Below are 13,121 nucleotides of genomic sequence, written 5' to 3'. Positions count from 1 at the left end.
CGGCTTTAGATGTCTGCTCTTGAGGAGCTGAGTCCCTGAGGGGTGATGCCTGAGGTTTCACTGCCATCAAGTGGAACCGCGGGGTATGGCAGTGGTGGACAGCTTCTCAGCCTAAAGTGAGAGGCACAGATGAGACCAGGTCTATTTCTCATTTGACAATGAAAGATGAGAGAAAGGCTGCTGAGCAACATTTCCTTATCACCCATTTAGTTCAAAGGAGATGCCATTTTGGTTCCCAGCCATCAATCAATTGGCGTCACTCAAGGACCAGGCTGGGCTAAATTTGCGCATTCTATTTCAGCCCCAGTGGAGACAGAGACTTACAGGATGGGCTTTGAAAGCTTCTTCTCCAATATTACAGTGATTCTCAGATGCCCAAACCGCCACCCTCTGAGATGTCCCTAATTTAACATAAGAGTTTATGTGCAGAGGACTTAAGACCTGAAGACAGGTGAGCACCCAGGGGATGACAGGAGACAGGAGACAGGAGATGACAAGTGCTGTTCAAATGGGGAACATTGTTCTACCACCTGGCAAGAACAAGAACTCAGTGAGATCCAAACTCTGGAGGCCACTTGATTTCTTAGAAGAGAAGCCAGTTTCCAGAGATGGGTGCCATTTCCATGTTCTCTCCTGTTTTTGAAGAGGTCAACTCAAGGACTGCAGTCATGGGCATACTAAGACCTGGCAGACTCTTTTCCCCAATAAGAAAACAGATCCAGAGTATTCTATGGCTTTACCTTTCACTGAGCCGCCTTTGCTTCGTTGATAGACTGGAGACCGGAGAAGGAGAGAAAGGAGGGAAGTGTGTATTTCTTGAGTACCTACACTAGGACAGATAATATACAGGAAATTATATTGTTTTTCCTCTGGCAAACCTCACTGGGTTATGGCCTCTTGCAAAAGACTGGAATAGTCTAGAAGGATCCAAGTCATTATTTGTAATCCCCCCTTTTCAGTACAAAACTACACTCATGTTAGTGCAAAGCCATGAGGGAAACAATCAACCAAACCTTTGTGGAATGTCAGTATCCCCAGTTCAGCGTGTCATTAATCCATCTCCAACCTCACCTCTTCCCACTCTGGGTTTTCCTTTTGATGAAAAGCAGAGCGTCAGGCTCTCAGGAGGTAACTCCCTAACTCAGCTACAAATTTTTAAACATCATTCAGTTTCTGTGTACAGGGAGTTTTTTTTTTCCTTCACCAAAGAGCAATTTCCTATTGCCCTGCCCCACAGAGCTGTTTCTGGGATTAAGTAAATAATAATTGCTAAGTACCATGGCTTTTCCAAGAGATGCTATGAACCAATCCCGTCAAGTAAGGGATCTGGATTTATCCCCTACTATAATTAAACCTTGGGTGAAACGTGAAACTGGCTTTGAGGTCTCCTCCCGGTCTCACCGGGGCTGCCAAACCCCATTCCAAGGCGGCCACTTCCCGCCTTCCTGGAGCGAAACCTCAGGGCCCACGACCCTTCCTGGCCCCCCGCCACCCTTGCCGCTCACCTCAAAAATTGGGGAAAACACACTTGTCTTAGATGTAAGGAGAAGGAGAGACACATGGAGACGGGTCAAGTCCACATCTAGTGAAACTGAACTTTGAACTTCAGCTCCAACTTGATGCCAACAGCGGAGCCAGCCATCTCTCCCTCGTGTCTAATGCCACCACTCATACAACTGCTGCCACATGAAAGGGTTGTCACCACATCTTTATTGCATCTCCAGGTGAGGAACAGCGAATAGCTTATTAGACAAGGAACACTCCCCATTCGTAGACAATGCCCCGTTACAGAAGGCAGGGGTGATCACGGTGCGAATCTATTTACAGAGGCGGAGGAGCGGGGGATGGGAGAAGACACCGGGCCAGGAATTTACAGCGAGGACAGTGCACAAATCCTTCGGGCAGAGAAACTGGACATGTCCACACTGGGGAGGCCCAGAAGGAGAACTCCTGGTAAAGAGGGGAGATGAGGTCTGGGGACTGACAGCAAGTTTGGGAAGGGTGCAGGAAGAGAGGGGTGACCTGTGAATCGGTGCTGGGGACCCATAGAGCCCCTGCGCTAGGCAGCACCACAGAGATGAGTAAATTTAGGGTGACCTTTAGCCTCTCCCACCCAGGCAAGAAGGGAGGGTGCCAGTAAGGTGGCTTCCAGTGTAGATTTGGGCAGGGCAAGGCTGAGAGACAGGCCTTTGCTGTTTTTGCTCAGATTTGCAGTTCTGCTCCAGGCCAAGCAACCTCACAAGACCAGCCTTGAGGGGACAAGGTGGCTCCTGAAGTGGCCTGAGCCAGTACGTGGTCAGATGAGCAGATCTTTAGTCACATGTCAGGTGACAGGGAGTTGTGAGAGCCTAGCCCTGAGTTGCCTCACACTCCCACTGACAAGGAGTATCCTAAGCTTGGGACAAAGGAAAACGCTAGAGTTGTGCTAAGAACTGGAGTCTAATTAGCCGCCATCAACTCCAGAACAGAAGGACAGAGGTTGAGGTTGGCGGGGAGGCAAGCTCTTCCCACCACGGTTCCTACAGTTTCCTTAGAAGACTCAGGTTTAGCCCACGTCCTTTTGAATTCCCCGCTGGTTCTGCTGACTTGCTGTGTTAGTCCCACTCTTCAGAACAGTTAACTGCCATCTTTCCTTCCTTCATAATCACTGTAAGGGCTGTGGGCCCGTGGAATGGAGAAATCCTTTGGGGGAGTCGGATTCTGAAAAGAAAGCAACCGTATTTTATTAAACTCAGTCCAATTCTGGGCCATTTCAACACAGCTCTAACATGGGCAGGAGCCTAATTTTCTTCCCCTTCTGGAGCGTCCCCATAACGTGCTCCCTGGGCCCTGCGCTCCTGTCTTCTGTCCTAACCCCATGAGGCAGATGACAGGAAAGCAAACAGGTCATCCTTCAAGGTGGCCATTGAGGGGCCTTCAGAACCATAACATCATCTATTCCCAAAGGACAAATGTCCCTGGGTGCTAAGGCTGCCGATGAAAAGGGAGAAAGAGATCATTTACCTGGAGCGGAAAATGGGTGGAGTAAGGGGTGTAGAGCTCGTGACCTGGCCCTTCCCGACCTGAAACAGACAAGAGGAGCCATCAGAGCGTTAGGGTCCCCTCCCTCGTGCTCCCACCTGCGTTGAGCCCAGCTGAGGCATTTATCAAAGCATGACGCCTCATCTGTTTAATTGTCTATCTCCCTGGAGGCTGTAAGCTTTGTGTTGGAAGAGACTGTGTCCTTGAGCCCAGGCCCAGGCCCAGAGTAAGGACAATGTTGACTGAATAAACGAAAAGCTAGCAGCACAGGCTCAGTAGGGAAACGCCTTTCTCAATCCTCACCTCATCCGAGGAGCACATTGGAAACCAGTCTTTTCAGGTATAGATCTGCCAGAGATGCACCCAGAGTGAATCTCACTGAGGATTTACCCACTTCCTCCACTGCCTGACAAACGGAAATCAATTTATTATTATTATTTGGGGGGGAAGGGGCAGAATTGATGAGCAATTGTTTTCTATGTATTTTGGGGAAATCAGAGGGACTTCAACTCAGGAACAGAAGAGCAAACACGTGCAATCATCATGAATACAATTTCAAGCAATTCATTTCTCTCCCACCAAATCTACCTGTCCAATTAACTCAGTAAATACCTAAACACCTTCTTGTGTGTGTGTGTGTGTGAGGAAGATCGGCTCTGAGCTAACGTCTGTTGCCAGTCTTCCTCTTTCTGCTATTTTATGTGGGATGCTGCCACAGCACGGCTTGATGAGCAGCGCCCAGGATCCGAATCAGCAAACCCCCAGCCGACAAAGTGGAGCGCATGAACTTAATGGCTGTGCCACCAGGCCAGCTCCCCTAAACACCTTCTATATGAAATATGTTGTGAAGAATATAAGGATGAGCTGGAATGATTCCTGCCCTGAGGCTGCCCCTGGAGAGGAAGGATTATATGACCACTACACAAATAACTAGGGAATGGGACAGACTCTGATAAGAGCATTTTAAAGTCCTACAGATGTGCGGGCAGGTGGAGTGAATACTGAGGGAGTTTAGGGAGTGAGTGACTCAAAAATCGCAACAGTAAGGACAAAGGGCACGTCAAGCCGAGGACAGACACTCCACGAGCCTAGACACGGAGGCAGGAAAAGGCAGTGAATGGGTTTGTTTGGACTGAGGGCACAGCTGCAGGGGGCACCGGGCTATGGCTGTGAAAAGCTTCCCAAGGGCCGGGGGCATAGACCACAGCTGCAGCGAGGAGCCCCAAGAACCTGTGCACCTCAGGCTTCAAGAGCAAGAAAACTCTCAGCTGAGGCTAAGAACCTGGCCTTGGAGCTCCCTCACTCCTGTCCCAACCCCATTCCCGCTCTCCAATTAGACCCAGAGATCAATGGAAATGCTGGAGGTCAACAAATAGATCCCTCTGGGCAAGGGCAGTTTCTGGCCATCAGTTTAGCCTCTTTTTTTTTTTTTTTTTTTGAGGAAGATTAGGCCTGAGCTAACTACTGCCAATCCTCCTCTTTTTGCTGAGGAAGACTGCCCCTGAGCTAACATCCATGCCCATCTTCCTCTACTTTATATATGGGACACCTACCACAGCATGGCTTTTGCCAAGCGGTGCCATGTCCACACCCGGGATCCAGGCCGGCAAACCCCAGGCCACCAAGAAGCGGAACGTGCGCACTTAACCGCTGCGCCACCAGGCCGGCCCCTAGCCTCTTCTTCTTATGAGAACAACAACAGAGCACCTAGCTACTCACAGCTCCAGGCAAGAGCAAAATCATTTGATTCTTTTGTGTCAGATCTGATCTCTTCCCTCTCACGGGCTCAGAGACGGGCAATGAATGGTGGCTCTTCAGGCTAAATCAGAATCCTCGGTAACTTTATGCAGACTCCCACTGGTTTATGATAAAGGGGCTGTCTCCTGCTCTGTGCTCTGTGGTCACTACAGGAAATCATGGCTTGGCTTTATGCATTCAAATCTACAAAGGCTCCACATTTCTGGAAGGAATGTCTAGTTGTCTTTTATAAAAAACACAATCTCACCTACTTGTCTCTAAGAATTTTTCTAGCCATTCTTTTCCCATTCCTTTGTTCCATCCTTGATTCAGAGAAACCTACATGGTATTGTACAGAAAGTACTTGATAAAGACTCCAGAGGCTAGCTTCTAGTTCTACTTGTCTCTAACTAGCTGGGTGATTTTAAGCAAGGTCTGAGCCTTGGGGACCTTATCTGTTCTATCAGGGGTATGACCTCAATGATCCCGCATGTTCCTTACAGTTATAATAGCCTAGGATTCTCCCCCACCTTTCTACAAGGCATTCTCCACCCAAGCAGCTTGTGTACCTTGAGCGATTTCCTCTGGAGAATAGGCTGTGTTCTCCACACCATAGCTCTGCTTCATGAGTTTAGGTTTACAAAAAGAATCCTCGAGAGGATAATCCATGGAGTTCTGTTGCCTTGTGAGCACTTGAAACTCAGGCACAACATAAGCCAACAGGAAAATCCAGCCATTGATAACCAAGGCTGCGCTGAGGATGAGATCATCCCACTGGGGGCCAGGGTTAGGAACCAAGAGCAGGGTGATCCATGCCACCCAGCAGGTGATGGAGAGGAGCGTGGTGAAGCAGATGTAGGCTCCATGTCTCTTCCAGCCAGGGAAGGATCCAGAGACAGTGAAGGAGGACATGAAGAAGGTCAGCAACATCAAGAAGAGGACATAGATGAGCAGCATGACAAAGTCTTCATTGCGTCGAGTAGCAGAGAGCTCAGAGAAGATTGCGGTGTTGGTCCTGTTCATGGTGAGGACGACGTATTCAATAGCAATGATGTCCTGCACCAGGTTCAAGCCCACAGCCAGGCCCAGCATCACCAGCAAGGAGAGGGGCTCCCTCCCGTGGACCAGCTTTGTCAAGTTGGAAGCATGAGTCAGGAGGCAGGAGAAGCAGAGGGAAAAGAGGACACCGAAGAGGAAGAAGCGTGTGGGCCCCGTGCCGCTATCAAGTTTGATGATGAAGGCGAAGGTGAGGCCGAAGATGCCCAGCACACCGACAAGGAAGAGAAACTGGATCGGGAGCATTTTTCGCTTGTTGGAGTCCTGCACCTTGTTGACGAGGATCACGAGAGCGAGCATGAAGGCCACCGTGGTCACAACCCCGAGGGCAGCCAATGTTTCTAGGACGATTCCCCAAGCTTCATTCAAATCACAAAGCCTGTAGTACCTGGAGTTCAGGCCCTGGTGGCAACCTCTGGGGGCTGTTGTGGCCATTCTGGTCCTGCATGAAAGCAAAGTTGGGAAGGGGTGTGAATCTCCTAACAAACTCAGGCACAGAGGACCAAAACAGAGCAGAAAAAATGTTGTATGTTCAGGCAGCATTTTGCTCCTGAGCTTACTACATCAGATAAAGCTACTAACTTTTCTCCACCTCTCGCGGCAAAGTCTCAAGGCTGAGGAAGGAACAGAACAAATCTCATACCTCCCTCCCCGCAATTTAACGATATTAATATTTACCCCGAAGCCGGAGGACCCAGTGCTCTGCTGAGGGGAGTCAGAGTCTCATTTCAAAACATATAGCCAGGGTTTCTGATATTTTTGCCTAGTATTTTCTTAGGAACTAGTGAACATGGAAATAGCTAAGCTTAAAGTTAAGACTTCAATCATAATTTCTCAGTCTCAAGCCTTTTCCCATCTTTGGGCCTGTTTCAGACATTATTTGAGAGCATCCTCTTCTCTCAAGGACGAGAGGAGCTAACTGAATTGTAGGTTTCTCTCCAGAAGGTCAAACATTCCCGTCTCGGTCCTTGGAGCCTCTTCTCCAGCAATGCTGTCACAAAGTAGAAGGACTTTTTCCATCCTTAAGTTTGTTAGGATGGCTCTACTAATTCCAAAAAAGTGAGGGAAGGAGTCTTTCCTGTCACAACCAGCTGTTAATGAGCTACCGGAAGGAAGTCCTGGATGAGACAAAAAACAGTGGGGCATCCAACAAAAATATTACTAACAGCTAATGCTCATTTTTACCATGGATCAGAAATTCTTCTAATCACCTTTCATATATATGAATTCGTTTAATTTCATAGCAACCCCACAAGGTAAAAATTATTATCTCTATTTTACAGATGAGGAAACTGAGGCAGGGAGAGGTCAAGTTACTCACCCAACATCATACAGCCAGGAAATGGCCAAGGCAGGATGTGAATGCAGGCTGTAGGATCCATGCACTTAATTACTATAGAGACTCTCTCTCAAGTGACTTCTAATTGGCCTTAAAATGCAATCTGAGATATTCTCATTCTCTCTCTTTTCCTCTCCCCTTCCCCCTTCTCTCGCTCATCAGAAGCCCCATAAACCAGCTCTGTTTATGGTCCTGATTCCGTTCTCTTAGTTCAGTCTCACAAAGGATAGGAGCTCCTGGGTGATAGACATCCACAAAGCAGGTAATCTACTCCCCTGCTCTGCATAATTAGACACTGACAGGATGGATAACAGCACACATCCTATTATCTGCCCCTCACCTCCCAGGTCTGCTTCCTTCTCTGTGCCCACATCCTCCATGTCAACGTTGATTTCCCAAACCCCATGCCATCTAATGCCTAAGGCTGCAGGGCACACGTGGGAAGATCAGTCGAGAAACTGAAAGGAGGAGTTTGTACATTTCCTCAAAATGGATGGTTCTCAAATTCCCAAGTCAATGTCAGGCAAGATGCTGAAATTCAAAATTGCTAAGGTTTTAACAGTTTTTTCTAACTATAATTTTTTACAACAAAGTATAATTATTTTCTGAATTACTTGACTGTTTTTGTTTCTACGACACTGTTCTTTTTGTTTTGTTGTATGCTATGTGTGCATGGAATTTTTTTTTTCACTTTAGTTTTTCTTTTCCTGATAGGATCGCTCACTCAACAGTGAAAAGTTTTGAACCGACTAGAAGAGAACCGTGGTTCAGGGGAGGGAAGGCTCATTGAGGCTGCCTCCCTAGAAAAGCACCAGGGAACGATCTCGGCCCCTTCGAGTGCCAAATAGGGAGAGACCGTGCAGGAGGAAATTGGAAAGAAGGGGACTGGCCGGGAGTGGGAAGCAGCAAAAGGTACAAAACACCCACTCAATCCTGCCTCTTCCCTTATAGCAGAAAAACAGCTCAGAATGTCTTCTCCACATCCCCATAAATGCTTGTAAATGAGATTTCTCTGGCCCTTCCCACGGTGTACCAACAACTATGGGGTGCTGTGATCTCCCAGGAAAAAAGAACGCCCTCCTTTCTCCTTCAGTCCTGTCTCTTCATGATCAAATCACATGGCAGAGGAGCCGGCCCGGTGGCACAGTGGTTAAGTCCATGCACTTCTATTCGGCAGCCCAGGGTCTGCTGGTTCAGATCCTGGGCACAGACCTACACACCACTCATCAAGCCAGGCTGTGGTGACGTCTCATTTGCAAAATAGAGGCAGATTGGCACAGATGTTAGCTCAGGGCCAATCTTCCTCACACACACACACACACAAAAAAATCACAAGCCAAAGACTGGCACAGTGGAGATAAAACAAACCATCACTCACTGACCATCGAAGGCAAAATGAGCATCCTCCTCAACATAGAATTCAAACACCTGCTGCCCTTAAAGATGCAAAATCATCTTTGCAATTCCATGAGATAGTCATTGTACCAGAATTGTTTTATTCACACAGCAATTAGGGGGAAATTATATACATAAAATATGTGTATGTACATATACATGTATATATATGCAATATAACACATACATATACATATGTAAATGATTATGTATATGTTAGAACATTAATGTGTGGGGTGTCAGAATAAAATAACACTAGATAGGGGCCAACCTGGTGGTGTAGCAGTTAAGGTCGCACACTCTCCCTTGGCAGCCTGAGGTTCGCTGGTTCGGATCCTGGGTGTGGACCTACACACCCCTTATCAGGCCATGCCATGTCAGGCATCCCACATATAAAGTAGAGGAAGATGGGAACAGATGTTAGCTCAGGGCCAATCTTCCTCAGCAAAAAAAGAGGAGGATTGGCAGCAGATGTTAGCTCAGGGCTAATTGTCCTCAAAAAAAAAAGAAAAGAAAAAAGAACACTAGATATAGCTTAAATCTATCTTCCTAGCTTTTTAATGAAATTTGCCTCTCCAAGCTTAACTTCATATGAGATAGTCATTCATTCAGCAAATATTTCCTAAGCACCACCGTGTGCTAACCACTATTCTAGATACTCACTGATAAAAGGGAGAACAGACATGTTTCCTGCCATGGAAGAGACAGACAGGCAGACATAATGTGCCACTACTGCCACAGCCTGCCCCAAGCCTTTCCTCCCCAGGGGTCTGTCCCATGCAGCCTACCCCACGGAAATTGTCCCAGTCATCCCTGCCACATGCAGAGCACAGAGCAAAGAATGGTTTACGTTCCACCTCTACAGGGCAGTGCAGAACAAGAAAGCGGAGGAAAAGAAAGGCAAACAAGCTTCAGAAACAGGCAGCCCCCGAAATACAAGCACTGAAGTTCTGATGCACCTGGCCCACGAATGCCACCCTGCAGGGGTGTGGGGAAGAGGTGGAGACAGCGCTTCCCGTCCAGGCCGGGGATGCAGAAGAGGAGGAGCCCTGTCTAATCAGAGGGCGGCGAGGACAGGGAAAGGACGCAGGCTCTGTGCATTTCACGCTCACTGACCTTCACCTCTTCACTTCACTGCCTCTCAGGTTAATCATAGGGTGGTGGCCAGTGGGAAAGGCATTTCTGTCACCCTCCCAGCCCCTCCCTGCCAACTGGTCCTTCCCACCCCTTAAGGTAGTGCTGTTCAGCTGACAGGTGGTTGTTATCATAATTACCTGATCATTATGAAGGACTCTGAACCTGATGACTCTGAAACTGACAAAAATTGACGATGTTTTTGCCTCAAGGATAGTTCTGGTGCTAGACAAAAGGACAGTAAGGCAGAGACCTCCTGCCCCCAACTTGGACCTCTAGGCCCCTCCCTTCTGGTGCAGCTGGGCAGGATGGGGCTGTGTCCAGGGGCCTCGGGCACCCACAGACCAGAGATTGACAAGAGCAATGGGCAGTGGGTGTGCAGAGAGGAGAAAACCAATTTCCCCCCCCACCTCCTAGCCCCAATCCTGCAAGGGAGATGGAGAAACAGTCCCTGAAGGGCCTTTAAAACACTGTTTTTTAAAAAATGTTTACATTTCTATTAGAGAAATTTTCAAGTACACTCAAAAATAAAGAGAATAGTATAATAGAGGCCCATGTACTCATCACTTGATTTCAAAAATTATCAATATATAGCCAATTTTGCTTCATCCACATCCCCCACCCCACTCGCTGGATTATTTTTAAGCAAATCCCAGACATCATATCATTTTACGGGCAACGTATCTCTAAAAGATAAAACTCTTTTTTAAAGTAACTACACTTAAAAAATTAGCAATAACCCTTTAATATCAAATATCCAGTTAGGGTTCATATTTCCCAATTCTTTCATAAATGTCTTTTTAAAAACTTCTTAGTAAATATTGTTTTTATGTGAGTGACTAATTTTTTGGAGTCATCCTTCTCAATTCACCTCCATTAGTCCTCCACCCTTTCCCCAGTGTGACACGGACTACACCACGGGTCTAAAATGTCCTCAGCACACTGAGTTTAGTCAGAGGAAAGTAAAAGTCACCAGACTCACAAACAAGCAGGTCTGTACTGAGAAGGGGCTGTGTTACCCAGGGACGGGCCCAGATGAGGAAAAGACAGCAGAAAGCTCGGTAGGGAAGAAGTACAGGGTGATGAGAAGCTGACAAGGACTCCTAGAAAGCACGATTTGAGGAGGAAAGAAAGCAGTCAGCATTTGAGAATCTAAACAGCCAGGAGCTAGAAACAGTCACGGAGAAGAAGCTAAGGGCTGGAGCAAGAAGAGAACATGGACTGAGGCTAGTGGTTATGTGGACATCATCTGTAACCAAAGTCAAGAGCAGAGAGACCTAGGGTCCAACCAAGAAAGGACTTGCTCCAACAAAGACCAAACAGGGGTGGAAGGAAATCATTTACTCTTGGACTGCTCTGAAGTGAGGGGAAGGTCTCATAACTCGTTCTTGCCCTGGGTCAGGCCCAGCTGTATGCACTTTACTCCTTAACCATCACAACCACCCTATGACATAGCCCACACGATTATTACCCCCATCCCACAATTGCAGCAACTGAGGCACAAGGTGACTGACTCATCGAAGTCGCACAGCTAGCGAGTGGAAGGGCCGGGATTCGAACCCGAATTCTAACTCCAACATCACAGGTCTTAACACAACACCGTGCAGCCCCTTTGTCTGGCGAAAAGAACTTTAGAGGCAGGAGGCACTGGCCAATTAGAAGGAGGGGGTGACTACATCAGCCCTCAGTGCTGTTTTGGTTTTGAGCGTGGGTTAAATCTGCCGAGGCGCACAGCCTAGCCTTTCGAGTTGCTCCAACTGCCATGTATACCCTCAGATGCCTCCGTGGTAAGGAAAGGACTGTGTGTGCTCTGCTGCAGCAGACAAGGCAGGAGAGATGGGCCTGTAGAAGATGAGAACGTGGGACAGGAGGCATCCCAGGGGTCTCCCCAGACTCTCCTGAGTCTGTCCACTCCTCCCAGCCTTCAGTCAGACCACCATCAGATGGACCTGGACCCCTTCAGAAGCCCAACTTCTCTGTCTCCACGCTTGGCAACTCTGAGCCGCTCTGTTTGCAGCCAGAGGCAAGAGCCATAACCTGTACAGAAGTGTAAGGCTCTGCATCTTTAGCCCCTGCCTGCCTCCCCAGCCTCCCCAGCCTCTCCAGGCTCGGGCCTCACCACACCCTCCTCCTCGTCCCCAGTACGTGGACTTCTTGTTACTTCTCTAAACAAGCCCCACTATCTTACTTCAAACATGCAGTCCCATCGGGGTGGAACATCCTCCCTCCCCTCCCCCATTAGCCACCTCCTTCATTTGACTTAAAGGTCCCTTCTTCCAGAATGCTTTCCTTGATGCCCAAGTCTGGGGAGCGACACATCCCGGGAATTCCCAGAGAGCCTCCGTATTTCTCACCACAGCACTTGTCACACAGCCCTGCAAGGCCTGTTGGTAAGTCTGCATCTCCCTCTAGACTCAAAGGCTCTGTGAAGGTGGAGACTGAGTTGTTAAGTGTTTCTCCCCAGCTTCTAGCCTCGTGCCTGACACAGGGTAAGTACCTAACCAGGGTGGACGAGTGAGCTTATGGATAGAAGTGGAGTCTGGTGGGGGCAGGGAAGCTGCACAGGAGAGGGGTCGGTTGGGCTTCACCTGGTTTCCTCACAAGCCCCCTGTGTGCTGTCCTTAGTTCTAAGCCCCGTTGCTCCCATCCTCCTTCTCACACGGCTGTCTGAAATCGCACTTTGGGTCTGAGGTTAGGAGCTCCGGGCCATGTCTGGAACCCTGCTCCTATCTCAGTGACTCCAGGTGTCTCCCAGGAGAACCTGAATGCTGAGGTTTCCAAGGAAGCAGAGAGGGATGTCCTGGAATCCAGTCATCCGCTCCCACCCAATTCCCCGATGACTAACCCCTACACTTGGAGGAAGTTGGTGAGGTTTCAGTGCGTGTAGCCTCTGGCCTGGGACACGAGGAAAGGACTGAGTCATGAGGGTGAGACCCTCTTCACTTATTGCAGCTGCTAACAGAGCTAACCACCCAGCCATCCAGTGATCCGACGGCACCCACAACGGAGGCCCTGCAATCACCTGACGATGCCTTAAACCCTTCTAGAATGAGTCAGAGCATGACCATGACAAAAGGTTAAAAACAGAAAAAAGAAAGAGGAAGGAAAGGAAGAAGAACAAGAAGAGGGGTAGACGCCGGGGGAGGAGGAGAGGCAGGGAGGGAGAGTCACTTTTTGGGTGCAATTCCAAGCCCTCTCTTAGTCCACCCCCTAGGAGGAAGGGGTTTCAGCTGCCTCCATGTGTGTGGACACCAGCTTCCGGAACCTCCATCCTCTCCTCTGTAAAATGAGGGCAGTGCTGAGCTAGGTGGTTCAGCCCATGTCCAGCTCCACTGTTCATCCCTCTGGGGAGCTCCTTGTAGCCAAGTTCCAAATCTCTTTCTCCCTCCCCTCCATCCTCCTTCCTGCCCCATCTCCTGTCATTGAAAGAATGTGTGGC

General features: G+C 48.6%; 1 protein-coding gene across 7 annotated transcripts in view; it reads right to left on the bottom strand.

The window, feature by feature from the left end:
* Window positions 1–1,689: 1,689 nt before the first annotated feature.
* GPRC5A (G protein-coupled receptor class C group 5 member A) overlaps window positions 1,690–13,121 on the bottom strand; it is a 38,257-nt gene continuing 26,825 nt past the window's right edge. For 4 of the 7 annotated variants that reach the window (XM_001501469.4, XM_070269926.1, XM_005610949.4 and 1 more), the window contains 3 exons: window positions 5,328–6,256; window positions 3,004–3,062; window positions 1,690–2,700 (listed from right to left, as the gene is read on the bottom strand). In XM_001501469.4, the coding sequence (XP_001501519.1) occupies window positions 2,617–2,700; window positions 3,004–3,062; window positions 5,328–6,249 (1,065 nt within the window). In that variant the 5' untranslated portion in view covers window positions 6,250–6,256 and the 3' untranslated portion in view covers window positions 1,690–2,616. Of the gene's footprint in view, window positions 2,701–3,003; window positions 3,063–5,327; window positions 6,257–8,819; window positions 9,043–13,121 lie in introns of those variants that run through there. The other 3 variants (XM_070269929.1, XM_070269928.1, XM_070269927.1) reach the window with 2 other exon arrangements.

This window comes from Equus caballus, chromosome 6 (genome assembly GCF_041296265.1).
Source record: "Equus caballus isolate H_3958 breed thoroughbred chromosome 6, TB-T2T, whole genome shotgun sequence".
Taxonomy (NCBI): Eukaryota; Metazoa; Chordata; class Mammalia; order Perissodactyla; family Equidae; genus Equus; species Equus caballus.
This window is presented reverse-complemented; position numbering and strand designations above follow the sequence as displayed.